The sequence below is a fragment of the Simochromis diagramma genome, unplaced genomic scaffold, assembly GCF_900408965.1.
Source record: "Simochromis diagramma unplaced genomic scaffold, fSimDia1.1 OVJJ01000816.1, whole genome shotgun sequence".
Taxonomy (NCBI): Eukaryota; Metazoa; Chordata; class Actinopteri; order Cichliformes; family Cichlidae; genus Simochromis; species Simochromis diagramma.
In genome coordinates this window covers 811,440-827,941 of record NW_024386908.1, presented here as the reverse complement: position 1 = coordinate 827,941, position 16,502 = coordinate 811,440, and the positions used below count along the sequence as shown (strand labels likewise).

General features: G+C 46.0%; 1 protein-coding gene across 1 annotated transcript; it reads left to right on the top strand.

The window, feature by feature from the left end:
* The first annotated feature begins 232 nt into the window (after nucleotides 1-232).
* Nucleotides 233-15,543, top strand: acsbg2 (acyl-CoA synthetase bubblegum family member 2). The gene is made up of 15 exons (XM_040035120.1): nucleotides 233-589; nucleotides 4,275-4,404; nucleotides 4,598-4,719; nucleotides 5,875-6,143; nucleotides 7,439-7,527; nucleotides 10,781-10,901; nucleotides 11,081-11,161; nucleotides 11,249-11,398; nucleotides 11,542-11,718; nucleotides 12,164-12,345; nucleotides 12,554-12,796; nucleotides 12,882-13,099; nucleotides 13,235-13,374; nucleotides 13,578-13,824; nucleotides 14,147-15,543. The coding sequence occupies exons 1-15, from the start codon at nucleotides 583-585 to the stop codon at nucleotides 14,263-14,265; spliced, it is 2,295 nt and encodes a 764-aa protein (XP_039891054.1). The 5' UTR covers nucleotides 233-582; the 3' UTR covers nucleotides 14,266-15,543.
* Nucleotides 15,544-16,502: the final 959 nt, after the last annotated feature.

Genomic DNA, 16,502 nt, shown 5'->3' with positions numbered 1-16,502 from the left:
TGTAGGTTGCAGGATGTGGTGCATTTGAAGTGCGCGTTTCTGTCAGTGGAAAGCCATGAAGCTAAAGCCAAGCACAGGCTCAGCCGCGCTAGCTGTCAGGGCTCTGCAGTTTGTCCGATAGTAACCCCCCGCCCCCCTCGAGCCGGCATATCTGCGACGTGTACGCTCGAGGGTGGAGGAGGGAGGGCCAGATGAGCTCGTGCGCTCACTGCAACTTCCGCCCCCTCTGTGTCCATGTGCCCTGCGTAGCCTTGTATGGAAACCAGGTCCTGTGGTGTGAGCAGTTTGAACCAATCAGAATAGCGGTGCTGTGAGGGGGGCGGTGCGACCGGAGGAAACCGACAGGCCCCACCCTGGGTGGATTTCTTTTTTTTTCAGGGTGGGTGGGACCCACGGAGCCGGCTGTGTGTTTGAAAATGAATGATCTGCTGCTTGAGTAGACAGTGGCCGGTTGGTGCGTGTTTAACGGCAAACTGAAGTCACGGCGTTAACGGAAAACACGAAGAAAAAGCGGAAGATTAAAGAAAAATCTAGTCACGAAGAAACAGACAACCAAACCGGAATAAGAATCAGCTTCCAGCAATGCAGTGTGAGTATTTGAGCCCTGTGTGGAGCTTTTCTGGTTTTGTTTTAAGCTGGGTTTCACGGCGACACATCAGGTTTGGCCAGAAACCGGTTGGTCACGGTTTTCCGTTAATAAAACCACCTGCGTGTGTGCGTGTTGCATTTACAGGCCTTAGATTGGACTCTGAATTAAGATGTTTCGCCTTCAGATCTACAATTTCCTGGTTTATAATTTGAGTTTTTTATGTCTGGGTTCAGTGAAGCTTGCTTTAGACGTTAATAGGATAATACATGATAATAAATGTGTTACAGAAAAAAAAGGTCTTAAATTTACGGCTCGGGTGTGTCTAGACAACCTGCTCAGACCTGGTCTCTTCCTAAAAGGGTGTAACCCACCCAGCAGATCCATCTGTATTTCTCCCTGTAATTTGGTTCACGTTTAAAATAGCCATTAACAAAAGTCTGCTTAGCATGCAAATAGATTAAGTTGGAAAAAATGTGCCCAGTGTACCGTGGGGTTTCTGAGGATGACGCCCAGTGCGCGCTGCGTGGAAGGAGCAGCTGGATGGAAGCAGCAGGAGATCATTCACTGATTTTTGGGAATTCACTGTATCTCACTTTCGTTTAGAGCAGCAGCACTGTGGCTTTAGGTGAAGTGAGCTGGCTGTTACTCTGGACAAACAGAAATGGAGCTCGAGTGAAGAAAAATGAAAATTTAGTGGGGGGGAAACTTTTGGTCTGTACAGTTTAAAAGGGGATTAACCCAAGTGAAGTTTGCAAGCATGGTGGTATTGTTTCGGGGAGAGTCCCTCATTTGGTTTTGGGGCAGACACTTTTTTGTTCAAGGATTAGGGGGGGGGGTTTCTGCTGTTCCCTTTCTGAATGAAACAGCTGTTGCTATGCAGTACAATCCCCCCCCCCAGAGTGGATGCAGCATTTTGCACAACTGTGCTGAATCCGTCAGATGATTCATCCTTGGCACTGGCTGTGCTGTCTTATGACAAGGAAACTTCATGAAAACAAAAGCATGCAGAATGGCTGTGCTTCATCAAGAGGAGCATCAGAGAGTCAGCAGAAAATGATGGTGCAGCTACTCTGATCATTGATTGGTTGGGTCTTTGGTTGTGACTTCTCAAACAGGTGCATTTGAATACGTCACCTCGGGCTATGGAAAGCTAAACTGTGGCATAGTAGTTTTATTAGCTGAGTGATTAAAAAATGTGCTCGGCAGCTCTGTAGAGCTGAAAGAACAAGTCCAGACCTTTTCTACTCAGTTAACGCCCTTTTTACTGCAAACAAATAAAAAATTAATGCAAGCATTTTCTTTGATATCTTACCCAAAATACTTCAACATGTAGACATGTTGGGGAATCCATCCACTGTTGTTCTGATTGGTAGACCGCCTGCTCTACTTCCTGGGCCACAGCTGCTCTGATAGTGTTGGGTACTGAATCTGTTTTAGATGGGATTTTTTCACATCCTGAAAACAAGGTGAAAGCCATCCATGTTGCTGCTGTGGTGACAGAGGCCAAACCTGCTAAACAGGTACAGGTCTCCATCACACACACTGAGTATTAGAAACATTGTTGTAAAGGAAGTAAAGCCATGGCTCAATCAGTCATTGATTGACGGGTTAATCTATATCGGGTAAGAGAATCAGAGGTTTCCGGCTTGTTTCTAAAGGATATGGGTTTGTGATTTTGGTGACTGAGAGATAATTAAATGGGAAATCCACATATTTCTCATGGGTGATTATCAGAAAACCACAGAAGAAAAATTATTGATTGGAAAAACTGAAAGTTTATCACAGCACCTGGGGAAAAGTATTCTTAGCCTGCTCATGGATCAATAACACTGCTCCCCTTGTTGACCACCGATGGATGTTTTCAAGGTGTTTTTGCTGCCAGATGAACAGCAGGGGGGGGTTCATACCAGGCCTGTGTGACAGGCACGCGTCTCAGGGGTTTTAATGTGATGAAAGCTCACTGGGTTTCTAAAGGCTATATTCAGCCTTCACATGTCCGTTTGCAGACTGGTAGGGTTGATGAGCGATTGAGCCTCGAGATCAGCGTCACGCTCAGAATCCTCCCCATCACGTCACAAGAACGCAGCAGTGACTGAAATAAGAGGAGGGGAGGTGATTTTGAATGTCTGCCCCCTGTCAGTCCCAGGCCTGCCTGCTTGCCTCCACCTTCAGCCACCCACAACTGCAACAGAGGAATCTGCAGCTGCACCGGAGGCGATGCGTCCACAGAGAGACCTTTAAACATCCTGATCAAATCCAAATCAAGCCCATGTTGCTCCTCAGGGACATGTTTTTGGCCAAATGTGATGAATTCTTCCAGTTTAGATGCAATTCATACATGAAATAATCCAGCTGACCTGTGTTTTATTCCACTATGGAAAGTTTAGGTTGGGAATATGTTTCAAATGTGTCACAAAAATTATTTTTGGCTCTCTGGAGCTTGTTTGTTTCTGTTTTTTCCCCCATGGGCCCCAAAAGGTGAGAAATGATGTGCTGCTGCTAGAGCAGATAGATGAAGCTGCTGGTATGTGTTTTCAGCCCTCTTACATAAACAGATAAGTCCTGTGATTTACCAAAGAGGAAAGAGAGAGGAGGGGGTGTCCAGCTCGGCAACAGCAGTGGTTTGAATGATAGAGAGGTCTGACGTGGTTCCTGTGATGAACGAAATGGTGGGAAAGGCAGGAAAAGGGGAAGGGGGTGGTACGGTCGGCTTGGCATGTAAATCACAAGATCATTGAGAGAAGAGGGAACATGTCCCCAGGTGGGACACACTCTAATGTCACAGTTGGGACACGCTCTAATGTCCCAGTTGGGACACACTCTAATGTCACAGTTGGGACACGCTCTAATGTCCTAGTTGGGACACGCTCTAATGTCCCAGTTGGGGTTTCCACTTTCTTTCTGTTGTATCTTTCAAAATTATTTCACAATCATCACCAGTTTCCTTTGTTTTTCCCGTTTCTCTTCCACTCGACACCAGGAGGGTGGAGCAGTGTAAATATTCTTTATTGAGGTGTTTTGTTGACCAAGCGCAGCAGTCGCGGTCGATTATTAGTAGAAAGACGGCGTTATCTGTAACGTGTGTTTGCTAGCCAGGCTCCATATGTTGCGTTATCATCCAGGCTTTTAACAGCTCATGAAGTCGGATCCAATCGAGCTGTTTCTTCTCGCTGTGCGATTGAGTGCATCACAGGTCGCTCTCTGCACGTCCTGAGCAGAGATCGGCTTTTTAAATGGTCGCAATGATCTCGGTGAGATTTCTAAGCAGCTGCATTTTATCTGATCACGAGACAGAAGTCGGGCAGGTTCGTGACACTTTGCAAGAACACTGCAACTGCAAGGGTTAGGGTTAGGGTTACATGACCTAGTGCCCTACAGGACGCACGACTTCTGTGAGTACCGCCCACTGCTGGCTGTCACACGTTGGTGTCAGCTGAGCTGTGCGCTAATTAGACAAGGAAAGCCAAATGTTTCAGTCCTTTGCTCCTTTGGATCTTATTTCTTTGTCAGTTATGATTCTTTATAGTCTAAGATCTAAGTAGCAAACTACTTAAATTATTTAGTTATTACAGCACAAATCCCCCAAATGCTCCACTCCTGGGGGGAGGGGTCTTTCTCTTGGAGCTTCTCAGTCATGTGTGTAACTGTTTCCTTGTTGTGACACCCTGACCATCCTCTGTTTCAGTAACTTTGTGCGAGTCCACCAGCATGTCAGGGGTGACGGAGCCTCCCAGAGAAGTCGGTTTCCTGGAGTCGCCCTGTGTTACAGCGGACAGCGCGGCCTCCCTCGATGACGGCATCGTGGACACAGCAAAGTACGTCAACACAAGTTACACGCCCCTAAAATAAGCCCCTCTTTGCTTGAACTGCCTACAGAGAGGTAGTGACGGTGTTTACACCAACAACAGTTGGGATGAGGGCATGATCTTTGCTCTCAGGATTCCCACCCTCTTCCACCTGCTGACCCACACGTAACTGTGGGGTTTTTTCTCCTTTCTTTTTCTTTAGTGAGTCTTCAGAGGAAGAGTCCGCAGGGGAAAGGGAAGAGGAGACCGGCGCCCATGACGCAGCCACCAGCAGCACCAAGACTACAGAGGTCCCCGCGGAGCAGAGCTCAAACACACCAGCAGGTGAGTGCAGAAGGAGCGTGTTTACACTTTCTCGGGCGCTCCCGAGCATCCGGCGTTCACCAGGGCGGCGCTGGAAGAATTGCGATAAGCAGCATGCAGACGTACAATTAGACGACATCAGTGTCATTTTTAGGCTCAAGCATCCGTACAGATAGGTCGTGACCTCGGGTTTTATCCCATCTCTGTGCTCACTGCACAGAGATGCTGATGTTATCTTTTTTTTTCTCCTTCCTGAGGAAGCAGAGCAAACAGACGTGAATGAACTCTGCGTTCTTCGGCAGAGCGAGCTCCACTTCCCTTTTCCTGCCTTTAAACGGTGACATTCTTTCCCGTCTCAGTGAGTGAGGAAAAACCCCGGCACACGCGTTGCTCCGCGATCTGTTTATAACCACGAAAGGGGAACTGTGCACTGTGACCCAAAGTTAATTGACATTTGTTATCATTCGTTTATAATGATTCTTAAAGAGGAACTCTTAACATGTAATAATAACTGCTGGTGGCTTTTTCATGATAGAGTATTTACAGCCCTGCTCTAAATGAATCATAAATAGTCATAAACCCTCCGTGTGATGCTGTTCTGCTGCATATTCAAACATCCTGCTGGCAGTTTGTCTCTGAGTGTGAGAGCACAACATGGAGGCGGGGCTTCCCTGCAGAAACGATTACAAATCGATTGGTTTTGTTGTCAGAGTTTTGGTGCAAGTCCTCGGCCCCCTACGATAAGTGATAATTGGAGATTGTTGGCAAACAGACGGTTTTATTTAAAGATTATCTGATCATAATTTTAACCAGGAAGTCCATCGGTACACTCGCATGGCGTGCTGGAAGTTGTATTTATATTTTATTATTTATAAAGCTTTTAAAATGATACCACCTTTTTGTTTTTAAAGAATGTCATATCTAGCCAACCTGAAGCGATTGCTAACTCTTGGCTGTCACTGTGACTCATGCCAGCTCTGTTACCATTGGCTGACACTAGTTTTGAACCCGTGTGACTTTGCAGATTTATCGTAGGCCTGCAGCTGGATGGTATCTCCATTAACACCTTAAATAAAGGGTGTTTGTCGCAGTTTTCAAGGACAGCAGATGCGTACAGATCTATTGCCGAGGCCCGCCTTCAAACGATTCTCTGACCGTTGTTTGCACATCTTCCAGTGAGCGCCCAGCGCCCAGACTCCCTGTCGGTGCCGGCAGCAGAACCCCGTCTGTGGACGACGCAGCGCGATGGAGAGGTGAAGCTGAGGATGGAGGAGTCCAGTCTGGCCGCTGAACCTGCTTTGACGGTCAACCAGACGTTCGTCTCGACCGTGGAGCGCTACGGCGAATATACGGCTCTGTGCTGGAAGGAGGGCGACCAGCAGAAAAGCCTGAAATACAAAGATTACTACCAGACCTGCCGCACCGCTGCCAAGAGCTTCCTGAAGGTAGTTTTTCTTTTTTTCTTTGGGTAACGCTGCAAAAGTTTCCATCTACGGTTGATCTGTTACTTTAAGGACATAAAATTAAGCTGAGTTCAGTTTTTGAGCAAGAATACCAAATGCTCAGAAACGGTGGCTCGTCTGTCAGACAGTGAAAGAGAATTTTGGCTGCTGTTGTCACCACAGCAGGCGGCTCCGCAGATTTGATTTGGCTGACTTTTAAACGCCAAATGCACTTCCTGTTCAGCCAGAAGAAGAAAGATAAAGATGGCTATGGCCTTCCTGACCCGTGTGCTGCCTCACACAGGCAGCAACATAATATAACCAGCAGTAGCGAAGAGCTGGCGGGCACAGCTGTGCGCTACACGTGAGAGAATAACTGCAGACACTCTCCGGATCTGATTATCCCAACATTTCCTGGACGAAATCTTAGTGATGGCTCATAAAAAACGGATAAAAAGCAGATAAATCAATAATAATAATAATAATAAGAAGAATTACTGCTTTCAGCTCTGACACACAGTGTGGTGCCAAAACCTTTCTTTGCCCCCTCACCCCGAGCAGCTGGGCTTCCTCAGCATCAACACATTTCTGTTTCCAACAACAGTCCTCGAGTTCTTCGAGCCGTTTTAACGTCCGTTCGTCTTCGTGCCGAGTCTGTCTAGACAGCACGTGCCGCCGCACCAAAGGGTTGAAATGTCAGGCCAGACGGCGAGGTCTCAGCAGGACAGAGCGTGTCATTGTTTCACGTGAAACTCTGCAAAGTTAGACAGCAGGCTGACTCATTTCTACTGACACACACAAACTCGGACGTTTCTCTCTGCATCTCACACACACAAACCAACCTCGAATCCAACTCTTAGACCTGAACTTCGCCCTCGCTCACATGATAAATAAAGCTCAGATAGTTTTTGTTTTGTGCTTCCCTAACACAGTCAGCTACACCTGATTATTATCTTTCAACAATGAATGAACGACTTGATGAATGCTGGCTGCAGCTGAATGTAATGCACAGCTAACCTCAGGTCCCACCTGCATCAGCTGGAAGACCTGACGGCTCAAACTGTGTCTGTGTTTCGTGAAAAGAACATCAGGCTAAATCTGGTGCATGTAAGCATTTGTCTGCACTCTAGTTTGTAACAAGCAGACCCTTCTGAGCTTTATCCTGTCAAATACAAAATACCCCGAAGTAATAACAAAAGGTAAATATTAAACAAGTGATTTGTAACAACAATCGCAACGATGGAAGTGAGACTTGTGCCAGATCTGCTGTGACTCTAAGTGCGCTCTGGCTTTTACAGCTCGGACTGGAGCGTTACCACGGCGTTGGGATCCTGGGCTTCAACTCCGTTGAGTGGTTCGTCGCAGACATCGGAGCCATTTTGGCGGGGTGAGTTTCATCGTCAGCCCTGAATATTTCCTTTACATGACCCTAATCCTCCTGCTCTCTGTATCTGTGGCTATCTTATTACATGCTGATGTTTACGTGTGGCAGCGCGTTTGCTGGTGTGTCCTATGTGCCAGAGCAATACCGTCTTTTTGATGGATTGATGGGTGGTTGAAACTAAGCGTGTTCACTCGGGTGCTGCACTCAACTTCGATTCACTTTACAAGAGCTTGTGCTCATACATGCGATGATTCGATTCCTCTTCTGAACTGATCCGCTGTGGATCCAACACTAGGGCTGGGCCATATCATACCGTTCACGGTAATACCGGTGTAATGTTGGGCAACGACAAGAAAATGAAATATCACGATAGAATATGGGTAAAACGCGCATGCGCAGTGCCTTTGTTTACATACACATGGAGGCGACGCAGAATGAGAAGAGCGAAAGCGGATCGTTGAATGAAACAGATGAGCCAGAACTGGTTTGTAAAAATGCTTCAGTGGTGGAACTGGTTTAGCTTTCGTCCGTCAGATACACAACAAAGCACTATTTTTGGTAGAGCATGCTAGCGGGCCGTCGTTATTCTCGTGGTGTTTGGAAAATACGGCACACTTAAAATCAATCCTTTGATTTGTCTGAAAGTCGACAGAGCCCCTTATAACCCCGTGTGCCTTATGTATGAATTCTGGTTGTGTTTACTGACCTCGAAACGATTTTATGTGCACGGCGCTCGAAAATCTGTCAAATGTTTCAGTACGACTTTGCTAAGCTACGAAGCCGCACCGCTTGATGGATTGTCGGAGGAGTACAGCTGTCGTCCGCAGGGGATGATCTGATATCCTCGTGTCGGCGTTGCTCCCACATCAAATTCAAATTCAAATTCAAATTCAAATTTTATTTGTCACGTACACAGTCATACACAGTACGATATGTAGTGAAATGCTTGGACAACTGCTCGTGACCTAAAGAAAACAAAAAAGGAAAAGGCTATGAATAAGATAGGAAATAAATATGATGATAAAAATATCATCATAATAAATGTTGTTCCAGGGTCAACATTGCAAGTGACCAATGACATTGTTGTGACGTCCCCCTTTTGTGTCTTTGAAAAATACCGCCTTAAAAAATCTACTTCACTTGCGAGAAGAGAAACCGCTTCTCTCCTCGCATCCAGGAACTTGAATTCTTTGCATTTCAGGATACTTTTCTGTAATAAACGGTAAGCATTATACATATTGCCCTTACAGAGGCGGTTTCTCTTCTCGCAAGTGAAGTAGATTTTTTTAAAGGCGTTTGCTTTTTTCGAGGTCGCGGATGACGTCAGGAGAAGGTGATTGGTCACTTGCAATGTTGAACCTGGAACAGCATTATTTATGATGACGAGGGAGGAGCCTGGCGGAGTGATACGTGCTGTGCGTCAACATAATGTTACCGTATTGTGTGTGTATGACCTCTTTTTAAGTTCTGTGGATATTATACATGGTTATGCTGAGGATATGTCGGCCAGTTTCCACTGGAAATGCCTTTTGGTTAAACTGTCAGCGAGGATTTTGCATTTGCACTGTTACATTTTTATATAACTTTAATGCACATAAAAAAAAACAGCTGCTTGTTTAAGTGAAAATACATTGATGTTTTTTTTTAACTAATAAAGTTGTGTAGTTGTAAAGTATTTTGTCTAGTGTCGATTATATCGTCAGTTATATCGTTATCTCCAAATTTTCAAATCTATATCGCGATAAATATTTTTGGTCATATCGCCCTGCTCTAGATCCAATCAGTGCATTTTCCTGATAATGCTAATGTGCTTTTTAAGGCTTATTTATCCATCTGTGTTGTGTTTGTACTCTGTGTCTGTGCACTGATCACATAACAGCAATCACAAGCTTCTCAGCTTTGCTGCATAAGTATTCACTATGAATGAACCCATGCTTGTTATCCAACACGCTAAAAAGAGTGCAAGAAACTGAGACCCTTGAGCCAAAGTAAGAGTCTAAAGGCACTGATTGGCTGAGGCCAGATGTACCCCGGCTCAGCTGCTGACATCACCAAACATCTGTTATGCTGAACCGGGTCTTTTCACGCCGATTCTGGTGACATTTTCATGTTTGCTTTGATTCTTAAGTCTTAAATCTGTTTATAGAGAAGCTCATTCTTTCCACGCACTCTGATACCGATACTGTGCATGCTTAAACGCCGCTCCCTGCTTAGTGATCACAACAAAAAGGTCCGCTGGAATGTCAACAAACTGGTCGTGATGAATGCAATCAGGTCATGTTTGGAAACTTCAGTTTAAGGCTCAGATTTCCACACCGAAGCAAAACATTTGAATCGCATCCTGCATCATATCTCACTGTCTTTTAGAGCAGGAGCTCGGTATTCTAGTAAAACAGTGCTGTCATAGGTCAGGTGGGTTCTGTTGACCCATTTTCATCAGATTGTTAAGAAAAAGACAGACGGGGAGGACTGGTTCTCCTGTGGTAACATCGGGATGTCGTCAGGTGATCTGAATTGTCGTGCATCTGCAGCTCAGTCAGAGCAAACATTTAACATGTTGCTGCTTTGTTGAAATGCAGGGTTAAAGTGATTTGCTTTTCATTTGCATGTTGCATGTTCTCCACCCATTGTTGGGAGCAGCCCTGCGCTTCATTTTGATGAACATAGTTTCGTTTTTTACGTATGAAAAGTGCCACGAAAATAACTTCAGTCTGCCGCTGATTCAGTTCAGGTCAGTTTTATTTACAGCGACAGGCGTCCTGTAGATGTCAGTCAAGTCACACTTTCAGCAAATAACTGCGAGACTACTGATTTTCTCCTTTTTGCAGCCATTAAAATGAATGTTTAATTGCATTCTGTGTGATAACAAATTGTCTTAAAAGTCTTAAATGTACCTTGGTGAAAGCTCTCACTTGATTGGCTGACTCATACCTTTGGTCACACTAAACATACGCAGCTGCACAGATGCAACACAAACCTGATTCATGTGCTGATGCATTTCTGATACATTTCCACCAAGAGCGCTCAATTCATCCGTCGTATGACTTGAATGCAACTCGGCGCTTCTGATTCACCTGCAAGCTTTTGTTTCCATGGCGACTGGAAGTAAATGAACAATATCTATATTGACTTATCAAATGCATATCTGCAAATGGAAGGCCTCTTAATCAACATGACTGGATATTGATTCGATTGGAACAATATAGAGAAGTAAATGGCTCTATAGCTGACTGTGTGACGTGTCTCTGTCTCACAGTGGGTTTGCTGTGGGCATCTACACCACCAACTCTCCTGAGGCGTGCCAGTATGTAGCAGAAAACTCCAAGGCCAATATCATCGTGGTGGAGAACCACAAACAGCTGCAGAAAATCCTTCAGGTAAGATGAGAGTGAGTTACACGTGGATGTGGAGCAACACGCTGAACAGATTTCAGGCCCAGCTGAACAAAAAAAACATAATAATATGTGCGTTTATTAAACCAAGCTGTAAAAGTAGTAACTTATACTGAAGGAATCCCACGAGTGGATTTACTGATCGTCTTCACATCCGTCCACAGATCGAAGACCAGCTGCCACACTTGAAAGCCATCGTCCAGTACAAAGACGAACTAAAAGAGAAGAGACCAAACCTGTACACGGTAAGCGCACACTCCCGTGCATAAAAAGAAGCTGCTGAGCACAAGAGGCACGATCGAAGTGTTTTTATTTTTCTTTGCGTGCCACAGTGGGCCGAGTTCTTGGAGCTTGGACGCGACGAGCCCGACGCTCCCCTCGATGCCATCATCGCCAGCCAGAAGCCCAACCAGTGCTGCTCGCTCATTTACACCTCAGGGACCACGGGCCAGCCCAAAGGAGTCATGCTCAGCCACGACAACGTAAGCTCCACCCATCCTCAGGAGCTTTGTGAGGCAATGTGCCTCTAATCAGTTGATTAGTATTGATCTACTGTTACAGTAAAGATGTGAAACACTACATGTGCGCCCACGACAATCACAGCACCTCATCTTTACTCTCTCAGCTAACCTGGACCGCTTACTCCACCGCCAAGCATGTGAGTCTCACCGCGGCCTCCCAGGCTCAGGAGGTGGTGGTCAGCTACCTGCCTCTGAGCCACATCGCGGCCCAGATGGTCGACATCTGGATCAGCATGAAGATCGGAGGGGTGACTTACTTCGCTCAGCCCGACGCCCTGAAGGTGAGACGCACACCACAAACACGGACAACACAAACACGCCGGCGCCCGAAATAAACGCTCATCAGCCCGTTTAATAGGTTCACCTGCACAGTACGGTCAATATAACAGGCCTGCTGTACGGTCATGGTTCTTTGTGGCTGCTATAGAACAAGAACCAAGTGTTTACCCAAGTGTCTGATTACAAATACCCATCAGTAATTTAAATGATGTAAAATTAAGTAACCCCCCCCTCCCCCGTTGATCACCCTCACATTTGCACTACAGCAATTTTAGCCTGTAACAGAAAAGTATCATAGCGCCCCCCTCTGGTTCCTCACGTGGCTCTTTAGTCCGTCTGTTACACAAACGGCTTCTGTTTCTTTCACACTTCCTCTTTTTGTGTAAGTTGTGAAAATGTGTGATTTTTATTTGTATTTTCCTGTTTTTTTTGTTTTTTTTTTAACAGGGTTCGCTGGTAGACACTTTGAAGGAGGCGCGTCCGACGGCCTTCATGGGCGTCCCACGTGTCTGGGAGAAGATGCAGGAGAAGATGAAAGCTGTTGGAGCAAAGTCTTCCACCGTGCGAAGGAAAGTGGCTGCCTGGGCCAAAGACGTGGGTCTGCGGACCAATCTGAGCAAGCTCAACCAGTAAGTATATGTTTTTGTTTTTTTTAAGAAGGGGCTGAGTCGTTTCCTCGGAGATGGGAGGTTCCTGTTTCAGTTTGCTGAAATGTTCTTGTGGAACATCACCGCAGATGCAGGATTGTTGTTGAAACGCTGTAACTATTTATTTATTTCCATCAGCTGGGATAGCCTTCCACCTCACGCTGCGTTCTCTCTCACTCTTTCTCCCCAGGAATTCGGCACCAGGCAGCGCTCCGGTCAGCTATCACGTAGCCAAAAAGCTTGTGTTCAAAAAGGTGCGTAAGGCCCTGGGCCTGGACCGCTGCACCAAGTGCTACACAGGCGCCGCCCCCATCACCAAAGACACCCTGGAGTTCTTCCTCAGCCTCAACATTCCACTGTGCGAACTGTACGGCATGAGCGAGAGCAGCGGCCCTCACACCATCTCCCGCCACGATGCCTTCAAGCTCACCAGGTACATTTTTCTCTTTGCATTGGTTTGACGGCTTGCAGGGAACGACTGATACTCGCTGGTGAGTTACACGACTGCTCTCTTGCAGCTGCGGTATCGAGCTCCCAGGGTGCAAAACAAAGCTGCACAACAAAGACGAGGAGGGAAACGGCGAGATCTGCTTCTGGGGACGCCACGTCTTTATGGGTTACCTCAATATGCCCGACAAGACAGAGGAGGCGCTGGACGCGGAGGGCTGGCTGCACTCGGGTGACCTGGGCAAGCAAGACGAGAACGGGTTCCTCTTCATCACCGGGCGGATTAAAGGTACTAAATCGCACTCTGCTGGAACTGTACCAGATTTCTATTTATCTATTTAAATGAAGAGCATCAGTTCTGCTTTCAGTCTTATATCCTGTTACAGGCCGATTGCTTCAGGTTTGTTCTTCTCTTCGTTCACAGAGCTGATCATCACAGCCGGAGGCGAGAACATCCCTCCCGTCCCCATAGAGGATGCGGTGAAGGAGGCCGTGCCGCTGATTAGCAACGCCATGCTGATTGGAGACAAGAGGAAGTTTCTGTCCATGCTGCTCACCATCAAGGTAAAGATTCAGACAGTGAGAACAGGGGAGGAGTGAGGGGGGGGTGTCAGAAGCTCACTGCATCAGTGCATCTGCTTTAACAGATAGTGAGGAAAGGAGCACTGACACCTGGTGGTCGCTTTGAGAAACTACACAGTTGGGATTTTCAGAATCGTGCTGTTTTGGTTACTGATATTTATTTGATTTTTTTCCTCACCCTCCAGTGCCAAGTGAACCCAGACACGGGCGATCCACAGGACGAGCTGACGCCAGAAGCTGTGGAGTTGTGCAGGCAGCTGGGCAGCAAGGCCACGCGCGTCTCCGAGATCTCAGGCGGACGAGACCCTGCGGTCAACGCTGCCATCCAGGAGGGCATCAAAAGAGTCAACGAGAAGTCCACCTCCAACGCTCAGCGCATTCAGAAGTGGGTCGTCCTGGATCGAGACTTCTCTGTCGGCGGAGGAGAGCTGGGTGAGCGAATGCGCGGTTTATTTTATTAGACAACGGCTTTGAAACGACATTTAATAAGATGCACGATGATGAAGATGTTGCTGATGATGTTTTCACATCCATTTGTAGTCACAGTTACTCACATTTGGGTATTTCCTGCCTTTTTGGAGCTAAAACACATGAGATATTGAGTACGGTAGCCCAAATAAGTCCGTTACAGAGAAACATAAGTTGCAGCAGGCCGGGAGGATGTATGTGGTGATGCGCTGGTACGGCTCAGGCTGCAGTCACTCTACACCTCGCAGGAGTTAAACAGCACGAATCCTCTTTGCTCTTCCCGCAGGCCCCACCATGAAGCTGAAGCGGCCGGTGGTGATGAAGATGTACAAGGAGCAGATCGATAACTGCTACAAGGACGTGGCGTCTCCAGCAACCCCCGACAACCCGCTGCCACCCAAATAGACCTGCCGGGACCATTTGCATCATTCAGTCCACTGCTGGGTTCCTCCTGTATTTACTTTTTTTTTTTTTTTCCACTGCCTTAAGTCGCGCTCAGTCTGTCTCAGTTTACATTTATGATTGTTGTACAGAACAGAAGCCAAATGAGGTTAAATTGAGCTTATTTATTTGTATTTCTGGAAGGACCAGTGACGTGTGATCGATGAAGTAGCAGCAGCTTTACGTAAGGAGCTGCGACGCGAACCGGAATACTTGATAACAACAGGATGTTTTGGGGGTTTTTATGAATAATTTGTGTGTATTTATTTTCACTTTACCAAAGTTTCTGTTTACCAAATGAGCATCGGATGGAGTGAAATCCCACAATCACACGTTCACATGTGCTTGGTGTTTCTCTCGTCTTTGATTTCGCTCCTTTTTGTTGTTTTTTGTTTTCTAAATGTCAAAAATGTTCTGCTGTTGAATTTAAGCTATCGTTCTCAGTATGTCATGAAGCCATATCTGTTGCATTTTGGTGTCTGTCAGGTATTTTGATTTGTGACCTTTTTTTTATTTTGTAATACTGTAAATATGTTTTACCTCCTCGTTTCTTTTTCCCAGCCATTCGGTCGCGTCAGGAATACGTTTATTTTGCACTCACATGGAGATGAAGTAAATTGTACATAAGTTATAGGACTGTATTGTCAGTTTATAGCAAATCTTATCAGCTGCTTTCAGCTAGCGGCCTGTCGCCACAGCGACAGTTTGAGATCGCCTACCATCGGCCTCGTCTGCGATGTGACACAAATTTGAAAGCAGCTCTTGCACTCCAAAACAGGTCATCTTGTATATCTTGTAAGATTAGTATATAGCAGGCGTGTGTGGCGCACTCCCAGCAGAGCCAAACTGAGCCTTGTGGTTCATTTACGTTAAATTTTGGGGGTTTTGTGTGTGTTTTGTTTTAAGGATGAAAAACAAAGGGAGGAAATGACGGTGATCCAGGGGGTCGGGGTGAGTGAGGATGGGCTGATGGAGCACACCAAATGGCCTTTTTAGTTTAATCTGTTGCCTAAAAAAGTTAAAAGAATGCACTTGCATTGTGAGACTGAGCAAACGGTTCAGTGAGGGCTCACAACACCCCTGACAGAAACCTGGATCTGCCTGAACCTAACAGCTGTTTAGTCTTAAAGAAGTCTGGGTTGAAAGAACAGCAGCAGGAGAGTGAAGCAGGCCTGCTTGTAACGACGAAAATGTGAATGTGTGTCTGATCAGTTGTGGAATAAATTGGAACTCATTACGCTACTTTGTGAAACTTGTCCTTTGTTTTGTTTTTGTAAATGTAACGCGGAGGGATTTAAATGCACAGAGTAACAAATAACAGTCGGTGCAGACAGCAGGCGGGGCTCTGATGATGATGATGCAACCTCACAATCAGAACAGACTCGGGTGTAAAAAAGAAAGGAGAGCCGACGGCCTCGTTAAATACGTGGCACATGTGAACCGTTTCTATGCTATTCGGTGTGCCGACAACCATAAATAGGCTGCTCGATAATATTTCCTCCACTTCTGTGAGATCGTCTCTCACATCTCGTATTTGTGGCCACAAAAACCACGAGCTTCTAATGCTTAAGCGGAAACGCGGGGAGAGAAAAACCGACGTGCTGCAAGTTTCATTCTTGCAGTGGTAGCAGTTTGTCATAGACGCTATTACTAAAAATCAACCTGCAGCACAGGATGGTTCGCTTTTGCAGAGGCCGATCTCTTAGGTTTGGATTCTGTAGTTCGCAGACGTTCCGTTTCTTATTTCCTCTGATGCTTTTCTGCTTTTCGCATCATGAAGCTTCTGTCAGCAGGTGCACGCAGCCGAAGAGCCTTACCGCACTCGGCTCGGGAGGCTGCGTTGCCATGGTAAACAAAACTGAACGGCAGAGCATCTCCAAGGCGACAGCTGCGATATTCGTGCAACCACTGAGTTTATTCCATTACTTCATAAGCAAGTGAGGGACTTTGTATAAGAATGGCTGTAATTCCTAAACATTTAATACAAAATTTATGAAAAAATAAAGCTGAAAGTCTGCGCTTCACGTTGACTTGTAAAAAGGAAAGAGTAAAAAAAAATTGACCCAACTCTGTTTCTTCCGTTTCACTGAAAATCCTGAACATTTATATTGTAAGTGAACTAGAACTATGTCACCACGTGATCCAGCTCCATTATTTGTCTTATCTGACAGTGTAAATGTACTGAACAGTAGTAACGAACA

Coding starts and splice junctions, on each gene's coding strand:
- acsbg2 (XM_040035120.1), top strand. Junction 6,144..7,438: donor CTGCCAAGAGCTTCCTGAAG/GTAGTTTTTCTT, acceptor TGGCTTTTACAG/CTCGGACTGGAGCGTTACCA. Junction 11,719..12,163: donor CTCAGCCCGACGCCCTGAAG/GTGAGACGCACA, acceptor TTTTTTTAACAG/GGTTCGCTGGTAGACACTTT.